The following is a 23,174-nucleotide window of genomic DNA, read 5'->3' as shown; positions in this document are numbered from 1 at the left end:
GGTGCACTGGTCACCACATAGTAATGGTTAGGGGAACACCAAACTGTCAAGGGTGCACTGGTCACCACATAGTAATGGTTAGGGGAACACCAAACTGTCAAGGGTGCACTGGTCACCACATAGTAATGGCTAGGGGAACACCAAAGTTTCAAAGGTGCACTGGTCACCACATAGTAATGGCTAGGGGAACACCAAACTGTCAAGGGTGCACTGGTCACCACATAGTAATTGTTAGGGGAACACCAAACTGTCAAGGGTGCACTGGTCACCACATAGTAATGGTTAGGGGAACACCAAACTGTCAAAGGTGCACTGGTCACCACATAGTAATGGCTAGGGGAACACCAAACTGTCAAGGGTGCACTGGTCACTACATAGTAATGGTTAGGGAAACACCAAAGTTTCAAAGGTGCACTGGTCACCACATAGTAATGGTTAGGGAAACACCAAACTGTCAAGGGTGCACTGGTCACCACATAGTAATGGTTAGGGGAACACCAAACTGTCAAGGGTGCACTGGTCACCACACAGTAATGGCTAGGGGAACACCAAACTGTCAAGGGTGCACTGGTCACCACATAGTAATGGTTAGGGGAACACCAAACTGTCAAGGGTGCACTGGTCACCACATAGTAATGGTTAGGGGAACACCAAACTGTCAAGGGTGCACTGGTCACCACATAGTAATGGTTAGGGGAACACCAAACTGTCAAGGGTGCACTGGTCACCACATAGTAATGGTTAGGGGAACACCAAACTGTCAAGGGTGCACTGGTCACCACATAGTAATGGCTAGGGGAACACCAAAGTTTCAAAGGTGCACTGGTCACCACATAGTAATGGCTAGGGGAACACCAAACTGTCAAGGGTGCACTGGTCACCACATAGTAATTGTTAGGGGAACACCAAACTGTCAAGGGTGCACTGGTCACCACATAGTAATGGTTAGGGGAACACCAAACTGTCAAAGGTGCACTGGTCACCACATAGTAATGGCTAGGGGAACACCAAACTGTCAAAGGTACACTGGTCACCACATAGTAATGGCTAGGGGAACACCAAACTGTCAAGGGTGCACTGGTCACCACATAGTAATGGTTAGGGGAACACCAAACTGTCAAGGGTGCACTGGTCACCACATAGTAATGGTTAGGGGAACACCAAAATGTCAAGGGTGCACTGGTCACCACATAGTAATGGCTAGGGGAACACCAAACTGTCAAGGGTGCACTGGTCACCACATAGTAATGGTTAGGGGAACACCAAACTGTCAAGGGTGCACTGGTCACCACATAGTAATGGTTAGGGGAACACCAAACTGTCAAGGGTGCACTGGTCACCACACAGTAATGGCTAGGGGAACACCAAACTGTCAAGGGTGCACTGGTCACCACATAGTAATGGTTTGGGAAACATCAATGTTTAACGAGCCACAAGTAATTGCTGTGTGACACAGTGTGTCAGTGGTGCAGCAAATTGTAAAGAGCACACTGACTATCTGGTGTCACCAAGTGTGCAAGGAGCTCACCTGATGAAGCTAACAACTTGTATTCTTTTCTTCTAAAAGTAGAGTGATACCCCTTGCCTGTAGTCATCTAATTGTCTTTGTTTGTTGGAATGTGTAGAGTTTTTTTTTGTAGATGCTAAGATCAGGGACATCCTCTTTACATCCTTGAGACAATGTCTTTAAGATTTGGAACCAGTCATGAAGAAATAAACTTCATTTTAGTCAAAGAATTTGGTTGTTTGCAGTAAAATGAGGATTAATTATAAACTATGTGGAGCATGTTCCCACGGGTACAGGATGATCATTAAACTTTAAAAGTACTTCAAGGAATCAAATTAACAATTAGAAGCCGAGCAGTGCCGATACTACAGCTCAGAGCTTTTCTTGAAAAAGACAACTTGAAATCAAAATGGCAATTTTTTCTACTAGGAGATAAAGGAGATAGAATCAAGGCCGTAATGAGTGTTGGTCAATATCAAATCATCACTTAAGTTGTGATAATTGACAAGAAAGTTGCATTTGGATTTTCAAACCAAACTTCTTGAAAAAAAGCTTTCTAAAGTGAGAAACTAATTCATGAATCAAGTTTTTTTCTACTTTTTTCTTTGCTGATTTATTTGGATTCTAATAATTTGCTAAACTCTTTTCTTTTCAGTGTTTTGCAAACAAACAATTTTCAATTTTAAAAAGTGAATATCCCTAGTTATTTTACCAGGGTTCCCTATCAGAGTTTTTAGTTAAGGGTAGTAAGTAGGTAAAATCTATCTGAGTTCCCCAGTCATTTTACATGGTTCCAAACAAAAATCATAGCACCAGATATTGAAGTCTGTACAGTTTTACAAGATATCGAAATCTTATGTATGTCGTGCTGCAGTGGTCTGAGATACGTGCCACTTTACATATATGCATGTGTGTGTGTGTGTGTGTGTGTGTGTGTGTGTGTGTGTGTGTGTGTGTGTGTGTGTGTGTGTGTGTGTGTGTGTGTGTGTGTGTGTATGTGTGTGTGTACGTACGTATGTACGTACGTACATACATACGTACGTACATATGTCGTGCTGCAGTGGTCTGAGATACGTGCCACTTTACCAAAAAAGAGAATCTATTACACACACTTCTTTTGTGCATATGGTTTCAGAGATGTTGGTGTAACCTGTAATTATCCGTTCACCCAGAGAGAATTAACACAAACAGAGAGAGCATTAGCAGAGAATGGTTGAAAATACCAGAACTGATTCCTTCATTACCAGAGAAACAAAAGCAGGAACGCATTAAAAGAATTAAGACAAGGTCTGAGTAGAGGCTTTCAGTATTATTTAGCTTAAAGTCTTTACAAATATCTTGAACTTTTTCTAAATTAGATTTTGCTTACTTTTTGTATGTTTAACTTTTGTGATTACTTCTCACTGCATTCTCATGAAGTTGGTTTTTGTGTGGGTTTTGTCAAGTTTGGAACAGTGGACCACTTGACTTTGGGATGGATTTTTAAAAACATTCACTGACACTACAGTAGATTTCCTGCTGAAAGACAAATATTGAAGACTGGGCGACAGAAAGTTCCATAACACTGCATAAACTAAATTACCAGATCTAGTGGTTCACACACTAGCAAGAAATGCTGACTATTGAGATGGTAATGTCTGACATGTTGAAGTTAGACAAGTTTGCCACCTTTCCAAGGTCAAAACATTACATTTCTATTTATTAAGAGATCATCAACCTGATTAGAACTGTATAACAAAACAGTGGCAGTTTATGCAACATACGCTAGAAAAGTAGTAAAAAGAACTGTTACTGTAATTGACATGCAGCTGTCTATTTCATCACTTCAAGGTTTCTCAGTGAGTAACATTGTCTTCTCCTTCCCCATAAATCCTATGTCTCTCTAAGATACACAACAGAAGAAAGGCAGCCGTAAACTATGATTGCCGTGACAACGTAATGACAAGATACTTCCATTAGAACGTTACAATAGAGTGTTGCAAATAGCACTTTGTTGCTGTTTAGAGCTAACTCACACTATCTTGTCTTTTATGCTTCTATAAACACAAAAAACTACCCTTTTCAAGCTACCAACTGTTTGATGTCTGACATGTACAAAAAAACTACCCTTTTCAAGTTACCAACTGTTTGATGTCTGACATGTACAAAAAAACTACCTTGTTGCCAACTGTTTTGTTTCATTATCTCAGGCAAACAAACCAATAATTGTATTTGTATTACTTCTGAGGTCCTTCACACACAAAAAGCTATGTTTTTTTGCAAATTTTTTGTTTTATCATTTTGAGGGCGAGGGTAAAATGAAATTGTATATATATCATCTCAAAATGGAATATACATAATTATCTTAGAAAGACAGATATTATTAGCCTATGATTGTGTGCATAGAAAATTATTTTTGAGGGCTTGTTTCAAATTACCTCCACTGACTGTTTGTAACCATGCAGAAACCAATAAGAAACTGTGTATTCTACACTGAAATAGCAATATCCCAATTTCTTGTTACATTTTGCCTAAATGAAATAAACCATTCCAACATACTGAAACTAGACACAGACCAGGGGTGAACAAATCATTTTGTGAACTGGTGGTCCAGAACCTTAAAAAATCCAGTGGTCCTGCTGAAAGAGTTAGTGGTCCCAGGTCCCACTAATGTGAAACATTAAATCTTACCTATGAATCTGCATATTCAGACGACTTTTTAACATAGTTATTAACAGTAAGGTACTGGTCCGACAGACCAGACAAGGTAAAATTTGTGTGGTCCACCCAAAAAAATCGCTAGTCCCGGACCCAGGACAAGTGGATTTGTTCACCCCTGTATACATGCCAGCACCAATATTTTGATGTCTGTATTCCATGTCTGCATGCTGGTATTTTAGTTTTTTATTTAGACAAAATGTAACAGGAAATTATTCATTCAATCTTGCTATCTTAAAGTGTACAACTCAACTGCTGTATAATGCTGGTATCCAAATATGCAAATGACATACAGGTTGGTTTGGGGCATATCCACCTTTGACTTTTCAGGGGGAGTGGCTAAGTAAATTGGGGTACATCAAATCTGTCTTAGACTCCTCCCATCTTGAGGAGAACATTATAAATTATTCATCAGTTGGAAATAAGTTGTTGAACTTTGTCTTGTATGTTTCAAGGTTTTTTTTTTTTACAACAAGCACAATTAGAACTTCGTATGTAACGACAAGTTCCCACACAGCAGTTCTATTTTTAGTACTAGTGACGTTCTGAATTTAATAACCACTGAGATGTCAATGTGAATTTCATAAGTTAATCTACTTGATAGAATTTCGGCCAAATTCTTGACAGACAGGAATGGAGGAAATATGACTGTACTCCTATGTGTATTTTAACTATTCATTTTTAGAAGTGTGTACATGTAGTAATGAAAGAAGCTTTTCAAGATTTGCTCATTTGAAAGCTGATTTTTCACACTTCTTGTGAAAGATTCAATAGTGTTGTGAACTACATGTAAAGAATTAGGTACACTCAAGCACGCAACTTATAAATCTATTACTCACATTACAAGGCTGCAGGGAAATATGTTGGAGAAACTGACATTTTTTTTTTGGGGGGGGGGGGGGAATTCTCACTTTTTCCAAAAAATTTCAAATTTGGGGATTGATTTTGGCTGGAAATGATTGAGACATATATACTGAATGATGTATTAGGTTGGTCTGTGAGAAATACCATCATCTTTTGATGTTTACCAATTCTTTTTTTAAACTGAGAATAGTACATACGGGCTGAACTGACTGAGTGAACGGATATAAGGGAGCTAAAACAACTTGTTATTGGGAAAGGAGCTGCGGGCAGTGTAAATAACAAAGGTTATCTTTCTTTCATGTGATTCACAAATATCATTATTCTTTCTGTTTTCAACCTGAGTTAATATTTCAGTGTGCGGAAGTTTGGCAAAACAAAACTCCACATACTGAATTCAAAACACTTACTGGTAAACTAGTCTAGAACTAGTCACATCATGTGAAAAATAACTAGATTTAAACACTCCCCATTGCAGAAAGTTAAAATAGTTGACATCTGATTCAATGAAATTAATGTGATACAACAAAATTACACAAAATGATAATAAAAAAGATTATGAAAAATCACGGAAAAATGTCAAAACCATATAAATAATTATTGAAATAGTTTCTATGACAACAGGCAATAGAAACATAATGGTTTGTTTGACCAATGCTTAGTTCCATAGCAATTGCTATAACTTCAAGCTGTTCACTGGACCAAGATGATGTCTTTACACTGTGGTAAAACCAAGACGATGCCTTTACACTGTGGTAAAACCAAGACAATGTCTTTACACTGTGGTAAAATCCAGACGATGCCTTTACACTGTGGTAAAACCAAGACGATGCCTTTACACTGTGGTAAAATCAACTGATGTATATTCAGCATTGGCTGACATTAGAGTCTGACAGATTAATATACTCATTAATAAACACAACATAATAAATAATCAATCAATAATCGATCAATAATTGACCTAAGCTAGACATCCCATTGTCTAGTATGTTAAAGTCATGATGTCATCAGTAATTTTTCAGATGATCACCCAAAATAAAAGGTTTTTACAGCTCACAGGGAAGGTCAATGGACTTAAACTGTGTAAAGCCACATGACTGAATGAACAACTCCAGGTAGTCGGTCTGATACATGTCAATATATTGTCCTTGTGGTCAACTCCAGGTAGTCAGTAGATACATGCCAATATATTGTCCTTGTGGTGTGGTTAAAAGGTAGATGCTAATTGCTGGTTGTAGGCTGTGTTTGATTGCCTGTACACAGTGGTAACACTATTGATACATTATCCACGCTGCAAAGTTAGTTGGCTACTATACTGTGGTTAAGTTAGGCAATTAAAAGTGTGACATGGTGTAGTCAAGTTAGGCAATAAGACATTGTGATAATGTTGAGTTAGACAATAAAACAGTACACCAGGGTAATATATAATACACTAATACTGGTACTTATCCAATTATCCAGGCTTGTTTCGGGTTGTTAAGTCAGGCAATAAAAACAATTGAACGTTGAGTAGTTAAGTTAGGCAATTAACATTATTTTTTTAAATTCAGATTTAATGTTGTTTAGTTCATAATTCTAAAATTCTAAACTCTGCACTCAATTTACATCTGAATGGCTCCAACACTGAGGACTATTGCACTTCTTGTACAATTCCTAGATGATCAAAAATGCCTAACTTCACTACACCCTTTCAAACATTAACTTTGAATGTGGTCTTTTCACTATCAACAAAACTTGCCTAACTCTATTACATAAGTAGTCAACACAGTATCCTGAGTAATGGGAGAGACAATTGCCTAACTCTGTGTGATTATACTTTTGGTGTTTGAGAATGATAAAGCAGCAATCACAATATCATGATAAAGCTCTCAATAACAATGTTCCAACCACAGTCAAACTATCATGTTACAATCCAACGTGAAAATGACTTTGTTGGAAGAGATACAACAATAACGCTTGATTCGAACCGAATGCATCAAGTGTGTGAACCCTGGTGATATTACATCTAAGTTTTAGTGTAACTTCAGCAATGCCTGTCAATGTTGAGACAAAGTTGGAAAACAATACTAGTAATCTAACAATATGTATGTAATGATTTTCGTTCTTTATTTTGTCAAATCAGTTGTAAACTTCAACAGATTCTACCAACTTTCACTGGCTGGTGACCATGGAGTTTGTTTGAACTTCAATTGATTATACCTTGTGTAGTTATGTGCATGCTGTTACTGTTTATATCATTAACTAAATAAAGAGCCCACAGGGTGTAAGTGATGTGTGTGTGCTATTTTTATGGTGTCTAACTCAACCTGAAACCTTGTGATTAGGCTCACTGATCTTGATTGTTTATTTAATTCAACTGGCTCGGTCTACGGAAAACAGCTGTAAATGCTTCGCAGATAGCCGTTCGCTCATGAGAACACGGCGCTCACCGATTCACATTTTTAACAATAGGCGTTTCCAGACCGGTGATAGAGGACTGTGTTCCAGCCTATATCCGCAACCTTCTCCAAAGTTACACAAACAACACATTCCCTTCGTCCAGCTAACAAGAGCCTCCTACTTCCAACATAGTTCAAGACCAAGATGGTAACTATACATTTTCAAACTGTGTGCCTACACTATGCAATTCTTTACCATTGGATATACAGCAATCATCAAATCTGAACATATGTTGAAACAAGCATTTTGTATGGATTGACCACTATTAGCAACTGTACAGTACTTTGGTTCTGGAGTCTGGCATGTTATAAGTTATTTTTGATTGATTGAATTACTGTTTGATAAATATCATGGAATACATGAACTGGTAAAACCTGGTTGGGTCAATGGTGATAGAAGATGAAAACTTCTAACAGTACAACTATTCATGGCACAGTGACAACCATTAGTAATGGTGACAATGATTGCAGTCAAGAAAATAAACAGTCAAATAGACACAGACAGACAGACAGACAGACAGACAGACAGACAGACAGACAGACAGACACACATAGCCAAGCAGACACATTTACTTCTGATAAAGGTATGCAAGATATATATGCAAACACATATATACATACATACATAATGTACAAACATAGTATATGCATGCACATATACATTCAGACACACATTGAAATGCACACACACAAATGGACAAACAGACAGACAGAAATCCTAAATCTGTCTATCTACTGTCTACCTACAAACAATTCTTTTTCAGGAATACAACTTGTATTCCAGAAATAGTAAGACATTGACTCTAAAGACATCAACTCAATCAATTTGATATCTTAAAGAATCAGTGTTAAAAACAATCTCCAACCAAAATTGTTTCTTCGCAGTTTGCATTGACATTGAGTTCTGTAAAATTTACGGAATCTGTATCTGATGGTCATCATATTCAACATCAAACCTTCTCATATCACAATGGTATATTCTCAAGTCTTTTTTCTTCTCATGACGTTTTCTTCTCCTCGGTCCTCATGGCAACAATCTGTTCTTCTCATAACAATGATTTGCATTGGGTTCTGTAGAATTTACAGAATCTGTGTGCAATGGTCCATCACATTCAACATCAAAGCTCCTGATATCACAACCAAACTTACATTCAACATCACAACACACTTAATCAAGAAAACACAACACTTACTAAGTTCTTCTGCTAGTTCTACTCGTCTTCCTGTCAGAAGCCGTACTTTCATTTCTCTTTCTTCAGAATATTCTTCAAGGACCTGTTTAACTTCTTTTTCAAGTCTTCGAGCTGCCAAAAAAGGAATAATTTATTTTCCCCACATTTTTAACTTCATTGGCTCATGGATTGGTTTTTGTTGCTAATCAATAAAAGCTGAAATGAGTTTTCCATCACTGGGCAGCTAAAAAAAGTAATAATTTGTTTCCTTCTCATTTTTAGTTATCAACTCCTTCATTACTCTTTTAAATCTAAATTTCATCTTTTAGAAAAGTTAGTTTTGTAGTTGTCATTTTGTTCTACTGGCTTTTGACAATTTGACATCCATTTTTTTTATTCATTGCTTTATTTGTGTTTATTTGCTTTTTTGTATTTTCAATGTATATATATTTGTATATTTTCTTATCTAGACAATGTGTGAGAAGATCCTTGAACTTAACAGTCTACAGAGTTCCAAGAAAGTCTAATAATAATGATACTAATACTAACATACAGTCATGGCAAGATGTGGGGAAACTCTAGAGGGCGCTCATCTTGAATCGTGCTGAAAGACTACAGGACGCTCAACTTGAGTTGTGATGAAAGTAAGATTAGTGTGTGTCAGTTCTTACCTTCTGTATTCATGATTTGTTGTCGGAGTGCATTACTTGTGACTTGTAACATTCGCTGTATTCTCCAAAATAACACAATGTCATTACATTCTAACTGAGAAACAAAAACATACAAAACTTTCGTTATTACAGATTGTAAATAATCATCATTTTTGTTAAAGTAAAGAATGTCTTTAGCACCAAAGTAAAAGTTATTCAAGTCTCTCCAAACTTTCTCAATTTTAAGTGTCAGAATGAGTCAGTTTTCTTAACAAAGATTACAACACATGTTTAAGATTGTTTATATCCAAGGCCCAGATATGATGACAAAGCAAAGCAAGTTTTCTCCCTTACAAACTGCCAATAATTATTTTCTCATCTAAGTATTTATCATTACAAGGGCAATAGGGAACTTGCAAAGCCGCCATGTTGAATGTTGCATCATGGGAAATGTGCTAATAAATACTAATCAATTAGTATTGTAAACAATGTTGATACATTGTTTATAACCACAAATAATCAATTCATAGTCACCCTGATCATTGTGGGAGGTTTATTTTATCAGTAGCTCCAGATTTGGTATTACGATAACCACAGATAATCCCACAGTCCTTTGCATGCTCAGTCTGGACTGCAAGTTCCCTATTGTTTTAACTGAAATTTGCTCCAGGGATAGCACATTTACTTGATGAAAGTGGCCATATGGATGAGACAATGATATTTAAAAGAACTTTACTCTCTGTTTCTGTTTGAAAAACAAAACTGGGTGGAAACTATAAAATGTAAAATGATGCACTTACACCAGTGTTTTATAAAATGATGTTTACACCAAATTGTATTTATAAAATATTACTTACACCCAGCTTGTGTAATATAAATGATACTTACACCAGATTGTGTACTATAAAATGATACTTACACCAGATTCTGTAAATCCCTTTTGATAATAGTAAAATGCTTTTCTACAATCCCGTCCTCTCTGTAGAGCTGCTTTCAGAAAGTGTTTCCTGTACAATTGATGCCAAGTTTCTCGTATCTGAAACAAAGGTACAACAACAGAGTCAAATTTCTAGGAAAATCCTGCTGAGGTGCATAACTAAGATTCAAGCCAATTTATTTGTATTCATTTACTGCTGTTAGGTTAGTTATGTACACACTGTCTTTTTTTAGAGCTGTCTTTGTGCTTTTTATTCTTTGTAACTTGTTAATTAAATCTCCACTAATGCAACTGGGGCATCGTTTTTCATCAAATAACCAAAGACATATTCATTAAAAATTTGTCCGTTATTCATAAAAAGACATTTTGTCTAGTTGGTTATCAAGACTGCACCTTTTTTGTGAATTTTTTTAGTAGTGAAAAATATGAAGTAACAGGGCATGACTTGGCTTGTTCCTTAGCACACTGATTATATCATGATACTTACAAATTCATTGTCTACCTCGACACTTCTGGTTTGTAAGTTTTTCCTAACTGTTGTGATTTCATCTGCTGCTAGGGTTGGTTTGTGTTTCTGTTGCAATCAAAGATATGAATCAAATTCAACAAAATCATATAAAACATGCAAACTCTACAATAACAATTTTGAAACATGTGTAGTGCCCTCAACGACACAATAATATTGTCTTTTGTTTTTCACATCATATGAAATGGACTCTACCACAACTATCTGAATAAAAAAATGTCAATTTCTCAGAAATGGTAAGACAACCTGAACAAAAAACAAAAGAGAACATCATTGCACTGTTGAGGGTGCTATACCATTTCCACTGAATTTGAAGGATCATTTCAAGAGAATCCCACAATAAAACAGGCTTGGATATCTTCATTCTATCACACGTCACAGGACAACGCCAACAAAGAAAAACAAAAGTTATAGTCATTACACTATTGAGGGCGCTAGAACAGTTCGTAAGTGTCCCCAAACATGTAGTATCACAAACATGTTTGAATGTGTTCAATCACATCACAAATCAGTACACTCAGCCCAACTTGAACAAAAACAAAAGTATTGGTGATTTGAATATTGAGGGTGCTAGGCCATTTCTTATGAATATCCCTGCATCAATATTTCAAGAGTGTTATGGTGTAGTAGAAGTGAAGACAAAGGGAAAAATAGCTTACTTTGTCAGCTTGGAGTAGTTTTTCTAACTCTGATTTAAGCTCTGATCTGCTGCTTTGTTCTGGAGTTCGGTATTTCCAATACATCCACCTCTCTGTAGCACCAGGACCAACCATCTCATAAATACAGTCTTCAGCTAGTTAACATATAAACACAGAATGTCAATTATAATATGAAGCTGAATATTACATTTAGGGTAAGTGTACCCTGAGTAAAAACTTGTATTTAGCAAACACTACCAATTTGTGCCAAATTTCACTGTCATCCCATCTTTTCCTTCTCAATACCCTATATCCCTATCTTACGGACACAGGAGTAGTTTTTAAAAAAAAAACATTTGAATAGTTTTTTACCATGGTAAAACAAATTACGCCCATGAAATAAAAACTACTCCCATGGTAAAAAAAAACTACTCCCATTGTAAACTAAAAAAAAAACCCTACTACCCATGGTAAAAATAACTACTCACATGATTTAAGAAAACTACTCCTGTGTCCCCATTAAGCTTCCGTACTACGGTATCTCAATACCCCATACCCCATTCTAATAATAACCTCACCCCCTCCCCTTCTTCCCTGTTTTCCAAAAATTAAGTTTAATTCTGGTGATTTTTAAAAAAACAATACACACAAAAACACATATGATTCGACATATTTCTATTCATCTTTGGAATGACATGACAGGCTTTCTACAACATCGCTGTGGACTTGACATGGAGTTAAATGTCTATCCTACAAGTCATCAAAGTCTGGCAATGCATAGTACCTGCATAGTACCTGCATAGTACCTGCATAGTACCTGCAGGTTCCATTCAGGTTTGGGACTACAGTCACTGTGGAATGGACAAGATTTTCCCTGTCAGTTCATATTGGTGTCATTAAGGCCTGGCAATGCAAAGCATAGGAATACCCCTCAAATTGCCCAGTCAATTTACAATCTATCGTGGACGTCACCCATGCCAAGCATTGCATAACAATATCCTAGTCAGTTCAATGAGTTGTCTCCAAGGCCTCACCCTCACTCCCACCCCCCAATTTCCCAGTCAGTCCACAATCTATACCTGTAAGTCATTCAGCTAGGTTCAGCTACACATGCAGCACATACCATGTGTAAAAACTTACTTTCTTTCAGTCTCTGAGATAGAATAGTTTCCATAAACTGTACAGCAGAATCCCATTGTTGTTTGTCACTGATAGATCTATCCTCCAGTGTATTAAACTGAATCACTCTCTAGATAAAGTAAAAAAAAATAGGAAAACAAATATTAGTATTAATAAATGCATGTCTGCTGGTACAGTCAGGATGACTAAGTTCTTGTAGATGTATTTTCATAAACTTTACGTACTGGAGAGTCATTTCATAATTTCACATCACATCAAGTTTGCGCAATTGCCCAGAAACACAAAACTGAATCTCTTTTTTTCATCTGTATTGTTCTCACAATGACCTGCTGTTGCATCATGGGACTTAATAGACATGCATATGTATTAGATGCACACTGAATATTTATGACTAGTTATCTAAAGGTAATAAGCACTTAGGAGTCATGAATATTCAGTGTGCATCTAATATATATGTCTGTTGAGCAATAGAGGTGAAATAGAGATTCAATTTGGTGTTTCTTGGCAATTGAGTAAAAATTATGTGATGTGAAATCATGAAATGTCATTCCCCAGAACCCAAAGTTTACGAAAATACCTTTATTTCTTGGAGTGGAATTCTCCTTTAAATACAGGAACTCAAAACAAGTGAGTAGTTTAGGACACAGCCTGTAATAGGCTAACAGAGGAACTCAAAACAAGTGAGTAGTTTAGGACACAACCTGTGATAGGCAAACTTAGATGGTTGAAAGAATTGCATTGTAATTCTAATTGTACATACCAAACTATCATGTGCCAATTCATGCCATTTATGTCTATTGACACTTTCTTGTTTAACGGTAGACTTCAAGTCATCAAAGATTGCATCATGGTCTTTCCGACTTTTGTCTTCCTCAAGTATCTTGGAGGTTTGATCCAGTAATGTTTCCCATCCCACCTGTCAATCAAGAAGAAGGTATTGTCAATTCCGAGTACCTACAATAGCATTTTACCTCATGTTAGAAGGTCAAAATAGAACAAGAAGGTTGACTTATTCTCACACACACCTTTAGTAATGCATGTGAAGCCGTGGAGCAGAAGTTATGGTGTCGACCAAGAAATTGAACGTTCGTTATTTTTATGATGCACCTAAGCAGTAATATTCTATTTTAGGTACTGACAATTTCATTTGGAAGGACCACATCATCTGAAAGTCGTGACTGTTGATAGAACTGAGTATGATGAACATTAAATTCAAACTACTATGGAATGTTTTACCCTTTTCATGAACTATTTATCACATTTACCTCTACACTTTTCTTTGGAAGTTGTTGATCAGCCCAAGTCTTTAACTTGATGTCAATAGTTGTGTTGAAAACTCTTAATAAAGACAGATAAATAACAAGAGAAAGAAACAAGTATTAGCATTATTGTATATGCTTATTAGTTCAAAAGAAAAGTCCAGTTAAACTTATTTCTGTCTTAGTACACTCGTATTGCTATCAACTAAAATATGATTCTGGGTGTTAAAAATCTAATGTTGGTAACTTAATAAACCTTGCAATCTTGTAAAGATGCTCTACTGTACTTGACATGTGTTCAATGATTTCCTGCAAGGGTTTATGGGAACACCTCTTCTAGTGATATCCAATTTTACAGTCTCTCTTTGTCTTGACAATATATGGAGAATTAGACAAACTTTATCAGATATCACTTTGTTACTTGACTTCTACAGCATGGTACAAAAAGTAACGAAATCTTTCTAAAATTTACCAGATTTCTCTACTCTGTTATCAGGGATACAAAACCTAATCAACACACTGCCTAGCTGTGGATAACATCTAGATGTCAATATACAAAGGTTTTAACATCTCTTACCCTAGATTTTTTGTCAGCCTGTGCAGCTGGTAAGTACATGGGTTCAAAGACTTACCCTGCTGGACTGTCGAGCTGTCGGCTGGTAAGTACATGGGTTCAAAGACTTACCCTGCTGGACTGTCCACTGGTAAGTACATATGTTCCAAGGCTTACCCTGGACTGTCAGCTGGTGAGTAGATATGTTCAAAGACTTACCCTGGATTGTCAATTGGTAAGTAGATATGTTCAAAGACTTACCCTGGACTGTCAGCCTGTGCAGCTGGTAAGTAGATATGTTCAAAGACATGCCCTGAGACTCTCTCCCACAGAATCTTAGATATTGCATCCTCCCTGTAATAAAACAGAACTCATACTCATTATACCAATAATGGCAATATTGGCTTTCATATAACACTTTTCCAAACTGTGTTCAAAGCACTTTACAATTATTACCTGTGGTACAGATCTATAGCAGCACAACAGGTCTCCATACATCCTCAACTTCCTGGGGAGCATACAATCCACTGTCGCCTCATTTAGCTTACAGGATTAAATCCTTTCCATAGCAACCTCTATCCTACCAGGTCCCCAATTATACAGCTAGGTTGACTGGGGCACAATCGTGGTTCAAATCCTACCCAATTCCCCTCAAAAATTTTCTCTTTTTACCACTGTGATAAATTGTGGTTGACTTACCATTGCTTTGGTGAGATTTCACCTAACCTCATAACATCATCCAACAGCTCACCTTTCGCTTTTTCAAAGAGTTCATCCTATATTTAACAAATGACACAACAAAATAAAAAAATAGTGATTTACTTATCATTACCATTTACAGTTTTCTTGGTCATATTTGTATATGTTACACATACATTGACCATATTAGGAGAAAACATTGTTATTTGCAAATAATGATCAAAAGTGGTAATTCCATATATGGTAATGTCACTACACTTGTTCCAGAGTGCTTAATATGGTAATGCAATAATCAGAAGTCCATATATGGTAATGTCACATATCTGCACTTCCAAATAAGGACTTGTGTACTTTATTTTTGGCCTTATGTGGTAAATTATATAAGTACCAGAGAGTTGCAAGAAAAAAAATGAAAAGAACAGAAAACTCACCCTATCAAGTTCCCTCATCCTTGGGAAATTATTTTTCCATTCTGTTTCTAAATTGAATCTTGTAGCTTTGAATGCATCAGCTTGTTGTTCCACAGATTCTCGTACCATTTTCCAGAAACAGTCAGACACAGCAAAGCTGAGATTCTGTGTTGTCATTTGACTTGGTTTTAATGTACCAGTCCTGTCAATGAAAACCATTTACAACCTCAAACTACTATTCACCTCTGACTAGTGAACTATTCATTCATTCATTCATTCGTTCATTCATTCATTCATTCATTCATTCATTCATTCATTCATTCATTCATTCCCTTGTTCAATCATTTCATTGCATGATTTTTGAAGTGTATACCATGTGTATCTCATTTGCCAATGTCAGCTGAAAGGGTTGCCATAGTAACAGACAATGGCAATTTAACATACAATTCATGCAACCTCATATATTTCATGTGTCTTAATTCTGCGTCTTTCTCTTCAATTGTCCTTTTTGTGTCTTTTTCTAGGTGGCTCTCAAGACTAACAAAATTCATACATGATATGGCAAAAACATGTATCTGTATTTGTATTTAAGTGAGTCATAAGAAAGTAATAACTTACTTGAAGAGTTGTGAAGTTCTGAAGAATTTTTCTTCATAGTCTTTGATAGCTTCTATGCTATCACTGGTGTTACCTACAATAGAAACATAGAGTGTACAATGAAGAAGATTTGGTTAGAAAATAGCCCCATGTAGACAGCACCAAAATATCCTATCTGAAGCACAATTCAGGATAGCATGAGGCCCTTGAAGTTGTACACAAAAACATGTCCCAAACCCTCCTGACTTCGTTCTATATCATATGCTGTGTGGATGTGTTCCATCCTGAAACCCTCTGACTTTGTCCTATGTGTTGTGTGGATGTGTTCTGTCCTGAAACCCTCCTGACTTTGTCCTATGTGCTGTGTGGATGTGTTCTGTCCTGAAACCCTCCTGACTTTGTCCTATGTGCTGTGTGGATGTGTTCTGTCCTGAAACCCTCCAGACTTTGTCCTATGTGTTGTGTGGATGTGTTCTGTCCTGAAACCCTCCTGACTTTGTCCTATGTGCTGTGTGGATGTGTTCTGTCCTGAAACCCTCCTGACTTTGTCCTATGTGCTGTGTGGATGTGTTCTGTCCTGAAACCCTCCTGACTTTGTCCTATGTGTTGTGTGGATGTGTTCCATCCTGAAACCCTTCTGACCTCCAGTAGTAGCATTGAAACATAACGAATTTGCAGATTTTCTTCTGACCCTATTCTGTTGCAGTCGATAATTATGGTTCCTTATCCGTGAAAAGTATGTCAAAATAATGTAAACAAAGTTTTGTTACATCACAACGTATAGTTTCAGGAGCTGGTTAGGACAGATTCAGGAGGGATCAAGCGGTCTCTATGCCATAACCTCCACCTTTCCCGGGTCAAATGTTACTTGGTATCTCAGTCACGGTAGTCTTTATGTTTGATAATTAGTCTTACCTTTACCAGTTATTACAGCAAAATATCCGAGTGCTTTCATTGGGAATAATTTACCATCTAAAATTTGTTTGATCTGTAAAATAATAAATGACACAAGTTAGATGAATAACATCTCTTGGACTTCTCTTATTTTATTCCATATGTTGATCTGAAACAGGAAAACTGTACATCTGCCTTCACTTACCCTCCTAGAGTTGCATTCTTCTCAGCTAGGTCTACCTTGGTTAATACCAATATAGTACGTCTGCCTTCACTTACCCTACTAGGATTAGCTGCATTCTTTTCAGCTAGGTCTACCTTGGTTAATACAAATATTGTACATCTACCATCACTTACCCTACTAGGATTAGCTGCATTCTTTTCAGCTAGGTCTACCTTGGTTAATACAAATATTGTACATCTGCCATCACTTACCCTACTAGGATTAGCTGCATTCTTCTCAGCTAGGTCTACCTTGGTTAATACAAATACTGTACGTCTGCCATCACTTACCCTACTAGGATTAGCTGCATTCTTCTCAGCTAGGTCTACCTTGGTTAATACAAATATAGTACGTCTGCCTTCACTTACCCTACTACGATTAGCTGCATTCTTTTCAGCTAGGTCTACCTTGGTTAATACAAATATTGTACATCTACCATCACTTACCCTACTAGGATTAGCTGCATTCTTCTCAGCTAGGTCTACCTTGGTTAATACAAAAATAGTACATCTGCCTTCACTTACCCTACTAGGATTAGCTGCATTCTTCTCAGCTAGGTCTACCTTAGTTAATACAAAAATAGTACATCTGCCTTCACTTACCCTACTAGGATTAGCGGCATTCTTCTCAGCTAGGTCTACCTTGGTTAATACAAATATAGTACGTCTGCCTTCTGGATCCATACTGGTTACTAGCTCTGTCACTATACTTCTTTCAGCATCCACAGATCCGTCTATGCAGAGAAAACCCAAGGAATTCACAACTTTAGGAAATGTATCACACATTACAGACAGATGGACAGGCGGACGGACAGACGGACAGACGGACGGAGCCCATCGTAATAGCCCTGTCCTGCATCCTTAAGGGGCTAAAAAAGCAAACCAGTTTAAGCAAACCTTTTTGATGACATTTTTTTTACTTTAGAAAAGAAAATCCAAGTTGTTTAGCACAATCTTGATAAAAATCTAAACATCATAATTTTTCTTGTACACTGAGTGAGTAGTGTTACAGCAGCATACACCTTCAGCCTTTACTGAAAATCAAATTTTTTCAATTCTCTCCAAACTCTGCCATATGAAAGCTTGTTTATGGTCCTTTTGGGTGTTTATCATCTTGTTTTAAAAGTTTAAATTTTCCAGTAGATTGAACCACATTGGATTCTAAAATTGTTTACTATAATTTCAACAATCTAGATTACCTTGTATACATAGTATAATTGCATTGGGATTCTTCATGTAAGCTTTACTCATATTGTGAATAGCTTCTCTGGTGTCAGATGCCATACCATGGGTTACCGTCTGTAGTATCAACACAAATACAGTCATTTAGTCTGTGCAAATACAAGAGTGTCATACATATTTTGTTTTTGCAGTTTTATAGAAAAATACATTTCATAGATTGTGCTTGAATACCTTTTCATTCTAATGACAGCAACAGAGAATAAAATTAGCTGGATCAGAGAGACAGACAGACAGACCGACATACAGACAGACAGCCAGCCAGCCAGACAACAGCCAGCCAGACAACTGCCAGCAAGCCAGCCAGCCAGCAAGACAGACAGACATACAGACAGACAGACAGACAGACAGACAGACAGACAGGCAGCCAGACAGCCAGCCAGACAGACAGACAGACAGCCAGCCAGCCAGCCAGACAGACTGACATACAGACAGACAGCCAGCAAGCCAGCCAGAGAACAGCCAGCCAGACAACAGCCAGCCAGACAGACAGACAGACAGACAGATAGACATACAGACAGACAGACAGACAGACAGACAGACAGACAGACAGACAGACAGGCAGGCAGCCTGACAGACAACAGAGAGAAAGACAGACAGACAGACAGACAGACAGACAGCCAGACAACAGACAGACAGACAGACAGACAGACAGACAGACAGACAGACAGACAGACAGAGAGACAGACAGACAGACAGACAGACAGACAGACAGACAGACAGACAGAGAGACAGACAGACACTATACTTACACTAATCATACCAGGTAAGTCAACTAGTACCATTCTCTGCAGTCCAGGTCCTCTTACACTCAATGAAATAGTCTGAAACAAAATCAAAACATTATGATCTACAGCAACAGGAATACTTGGAAATGTTTGCTCTGTAGATGCAGACAAATCTCAAAAACTGGGGTACACATTGTCAAATATTTCAGTTAATTATAAGAATCAGAAGAAACTTTTTCCAGTAAAGGTAAAGTATATTTTTACCAAATAGTAAATATTGAAGGAAAAGTCCAGTTACTGTTATGAACTTGAAGCTCTACTGCTACTTGACACTGTGGTCGGCCATTTTGGGAATTTCCACAAAGTGTTTATGGGAAAACTCCCATCCAGTGTGAGCTTTAAGTGCATATATCTAGATTGGTGATGGATATCTTATATATATATATATATATATATATATATATATATATATATATATATATATATATATATATATATATATATATATATATATATATATATATATATATATATATATATATATATATATATATATATATATATATATATATATATATATATATATATATATATATATCATGTCAGTGAGAAGCAGCATTAAAAGTAGCTTTTAAATATGTCGGATTTCCTCTGGTATTTTACCGATGCAAAAGGTACACAAATCTGAGTTATTTTTACCAGATCCTTCTTCTTCTGTTACCAAGGCATTCTAAAAAACACTTTAATTTATGATTTCTCTTGTATATGTCCATTGTGTTTTCATGGTAACTATATGCCTAATATATAATTCCTATAGAACTACATTATTTCTACATTACTATGTATTCCTACCTCACTGCTGACAGTCTGTCCTTTCCCTACTTTATTCCTCATTCTCAGTTCAATTTCTTGTCTCAAAGCTTGAAGCTGTAAAAAAGAGGATGAATTGCAAATGTTATTGTCATGACAACTATTTGTCAAATGAAAACATTATTTACATTTTGAAGTGGACAGAAGGCTGTTGACTACATTCTCTTTCACCAAATCATTCAACCTGAAGTACATAGACTACGGTACACAATCATGCACTATTTAAGGATGCAAGAGTTGAGACTAAAGACATTTCTGTTGACTCTGATACTGGTAAATCAAAATACAATGATAGATAACCAGATTTGACCCTACCTCCGATTCTTTGGTCAGGTCATATTCTCTGTTACTGTCTTTGAATTGTGCTACATGATATGGTCCTTCACTTAGTGTAACTTTGACTGGAGTCCTTGTCATCATCTCACCAGAACCCCTGTCAAATATAGTATGAATACAAATGTGAATGCAAACATGAATCTCAATCTAATGCTGACTTAATTTTACAAGATATCACATAAATATAGGACAAATATACAATCTATACAATCTCAATCTGATGCTACTTTCATAAGTAAGAATTCTCACACACAAAATATTAATATTATGCTGCTATCATTCAGACAACACTCCTGTAAATAAAGCAAATCCAAGTATGGAATCTCAACCAAATGTTAACTCCACTTCACCTAATAAGGAAGCATGTTACCTTGGAAACAGCCTTGCTTGTGCTATCATCTCCAGTACACTAGTTTTACCAGCACTTTGATCACCAACTACCACAACCTGTACAGTTCAAATTACAGAACAATTTTTTTTTAATTTACATAATCTTAATTTACATAACATTGCATGCTCATTGTACTAAAACAAGCTCAATTTGCATAACACATCATTTTACATTAGTTAACATAGTCCAAATTTAGATACTCCTCATTTGCATAACAATCATAATTTACATAAAATATATGTATTTGCATAATCTAAATTTACATTTCAATCTCAATTTACATACCATGTACATGCATAGTATCAATTCACATAAACATCAATTTATATACAAATCAATGTAAATTTACATAACCACCATAATTTACATAACAATTTATCTTAATTTATATAATAATATATTTCAATTGACTTACCCTAGGTAGATGGTCTTGTGTGTCATAGCTGTTATCAAAGTCTGATAACTCATCTAAAACTTCAGAATACATATCAATTAAAGATTTCTGAAAGTGAAACAGAAACAAGAAGTTAATATCTAATGAAAATGTCTACTCACAGTCGAAAGCTGTGAATTCTAAATTTTCACTGATTTATTATCTCGTCAGTATCGATTTCACTGATTTATTATCTCGTCAGCATCGTTTTCACCGATATCTCGTCAGCATTGATTTCACTGATTTATTATCTCGTCAGCATTGATTTCACTGATTTATTATCTCGTCAGCATCGATTTCACTGATTTATTATCTCGTCAGCATCGATTTCACTGATTTATTATCTCGTCAGCATCGATTTCACTGATTTATTATCTCGTCAGCATCGATTTCACTGATATCTAGTCAGCATCGATTTCACTGATTTATTATCTCGTCAGCATCGATTTCACTGATTTATTATCTCGTCAGATCAGTGCAGTAAGGTCATATCTGCTATGCAATTGTATTGACAGATACGACCTTACTGCACTGATGCGACGATTTGACAATACAGGGTGTTGATCTGAAAAATCAACGTCAGATAATTTTGTACCTTTCATATCATGTATACTAGTATATAGAAACAAAATCATTTCCCCTGCCTTGAACAGTGACAAAAACAATTGCACATTGTGTTCTATTACTTATAGTGGAACAAAGGTGAATTTGTTTTTATATTAGCTGCATTTCTTTATGTCTAGGGGACTCAGAAAAGTCATGTTCACCAATACTGCAATGTACAACCTCTCAAAATAAACGTTCTGAAATTGTCATCTCTGGCTCAGGAGAGGCCTGTGGTACACTTGGGAAAGGCATTATGGAATATGAACAATGTTAGGGGCTTCTTCTTGTTCTTACAGCTGACCTCAGCATTGTGTAGTCAATATTACAGGATGTGTGAAGCCACTAACACAGCTCAACATTGTGTGGTCAATGTTACAGGATGTGTCAAGCCCCTAACACAGCTGACCTCAGCATTGTGTAGTCAATGTTACAGGAGGTGTCATGCCCCTAACATTCCTTTTTTCCCACAATACCTCTGTGTACAGCAGGCCTCTCCTAAGATATGCCAATGTTTATAACTCTATTTTTAGAGAGGTCACACAATGCAGATTTGAAGAATGATTTTTCTGGGTCCCCTAAGCATAAATGAATGCAGCTAGGATAGATCCAACCCTACCTTTGTTCCTCTTTTACTCTGTACCCATACAGTCTAAATCCTCATTAAAAACATGTCAATCAATAATACTGAAGCTAACTACAGCTGGTACATTAAACTTACCTTCACTTTTCTGCCCACAGCTCTCTTCTCTCCCTTCATCAGTAAATTCTTTCTCAGTATTTTGTTTTCTTTTTCTAGTCTCTCAATTTCTCTCTGGTACCTTAACTGAATAACAGATAAAATAGTCAATCAGATAAATGGATTATTTTTACAATATTTGTACTGCATTATATATAACCAGACAAAGTTTTGAATTTGACAGTTTTTCATGCAAGTATTACAATACATGGCATCATTTCTGTCTATAATTTTTACATTCTATGTTTCAGAACCTTGGTCTGAAGCAGAGGGAGAAGTTGATTTACAATGTGTTTTTATATGGAAACATATCAATGCTTCAGTTAAGTTGGAATGTATAGTTTCCTTGAAAAGGCCTGCATATAAGGAGCCTTCGTAGCCCACTGGTTGGTTGACTTGGCAAGCACTCTCTCCACTCAGTCTGTAAACTTGGTATTATCAAAATCAATATCTTTGGCCATGCTTAGTTATCTGTAACCTTTAATCATGAGGAAATTCTGCATAAAATTAATATATATCACCTGCTGACATACAATGCCATCAGAGGTTATTTGTTCAAGTAATAATAATAATGTTGGGTTCTTATATAGCACTTTCCCACTCCGTGCTCAAAGCGTTTTACAATTATTACCCTG

The 23,174-nt window shown here is 36.5% G+C and overlaps 1 protein-coding gene across 2 annotated transcripts in view; it reads right to left on the bottom strand.

The window, feature by feature from the left end:
* Nucleotides 1-23,174, bottom strand: part of LOC144451644 (dynamin-like GTPase OPA1, mitochondrial) — a 142,371-nt gene that overhangs the window by 111,399 nt on the left and 7,798 nt on the right. Inside the window, exons 7-27 of one of the 2 annotated variants that reach the window (XM_078142538.1) lie at nucleotides 22,522-22,626; nucleotides 21,180-21,266; nucleotides 20,744-20,820; nucleotides 20,353-20,470; nucleotides 20,020-20,094; nucleotides 19,192-19,263; nucleotides 18,400-18,499; nucleotides 17,804-17,934; nucleotides 17,000-17,072; nucleotides 16,106-16,178; nucleotides 15,509-15,689; nucleotides 15,078-15,154; nucleotides 14,640-14,732; nucleotides 13,832-13,904; nucleotides 13,327-13,482; nucleotides 12,567-12,675; nucleotides 11,448-11,581; nucleotides 10,750-10,836; nucleotides 10,241-10,361; nucleotides 9,347-9,463; nucleotides 8,697-8,807 (exon numbers count right to left, since the gene is read on the bottom strand). In XM_078142538.1, the coding sequence (XP_077998664.1) occupies nucleotides 8,697-8,807; nucleotides 9,347-9,463; nucleotides 10,241-10,361; nucleotides 10,750-10,836; nucleotides 11,448-11,581; nucleotides 12,567-12,675; nucleotides 13,327-13,482; nucleotides 13,832-13,904; nucleotides 14,640-14,732; nucleotides 15,078-15,154; nucleotides 15,509-15,689; nucleotides 16,106-16,178; nucleotides 17,000-17,072; nucleotides 17,804-17,934; nucleotides 18,400-18,499; nucleotides 19,192-19,263; nucleotides 20,020-20,094; nucleotides 20,353-20,470; nucleotides 20,744-20,820; nucleotides 21,180-21,266; nucleotides 22,522-22,626 (2,170 nt within the window). The remainder of the gene's footprint in view (nucleotides 1-8,696; nucleotides 8,808-9,346; nucleotides 9,464-10,240; nucleotides 10,362-10,749; nucleotides 10,837-11,447; nucleotides 11,582-12,566; nucleotides 12,676-13,326; nucleotides 13,483-13,831; nucleotides 13,905-14,639; nucleotides 14,733-15,077; nucleotides 15,155-15,508; nucleotides 15,690-16,105; nucleotides 16,179-16,999; nucleotides 17,073-17,803; nucleotides 17,935-18,399; nucleotides 18,500-19,191; nucleotides 19,264-20,019; nucleotides 20,095-20,352; nucleotides 20,471-20,743; nucleotides 20,821-21,179; nucleotides 21,267-22,521; nucleotides 22,627-23,174) is intronic. The other variant, XM_078142539.1, reaches the window with a different exon arrangement.

This window comes from Glandiceps talaboti, chromosome 21 (genome assembly GCF_964340395.1).
Source record: "Glandiceps talaboti chromosome 21, keGlaTala1.1, whole genome shotgun sequence".
NCBI classification, from domain to species: domain Eukaryota; kingdom Metazoa; phylum Hemichordata; class Enteropneusta; family Spengelidae; genus Glandiceps; species Glandiceps talaboti.
Note: the sequence above shows the minus strand (reverse complement) of the source record. Positions and strands in the feature narration are given on the sequence as shown.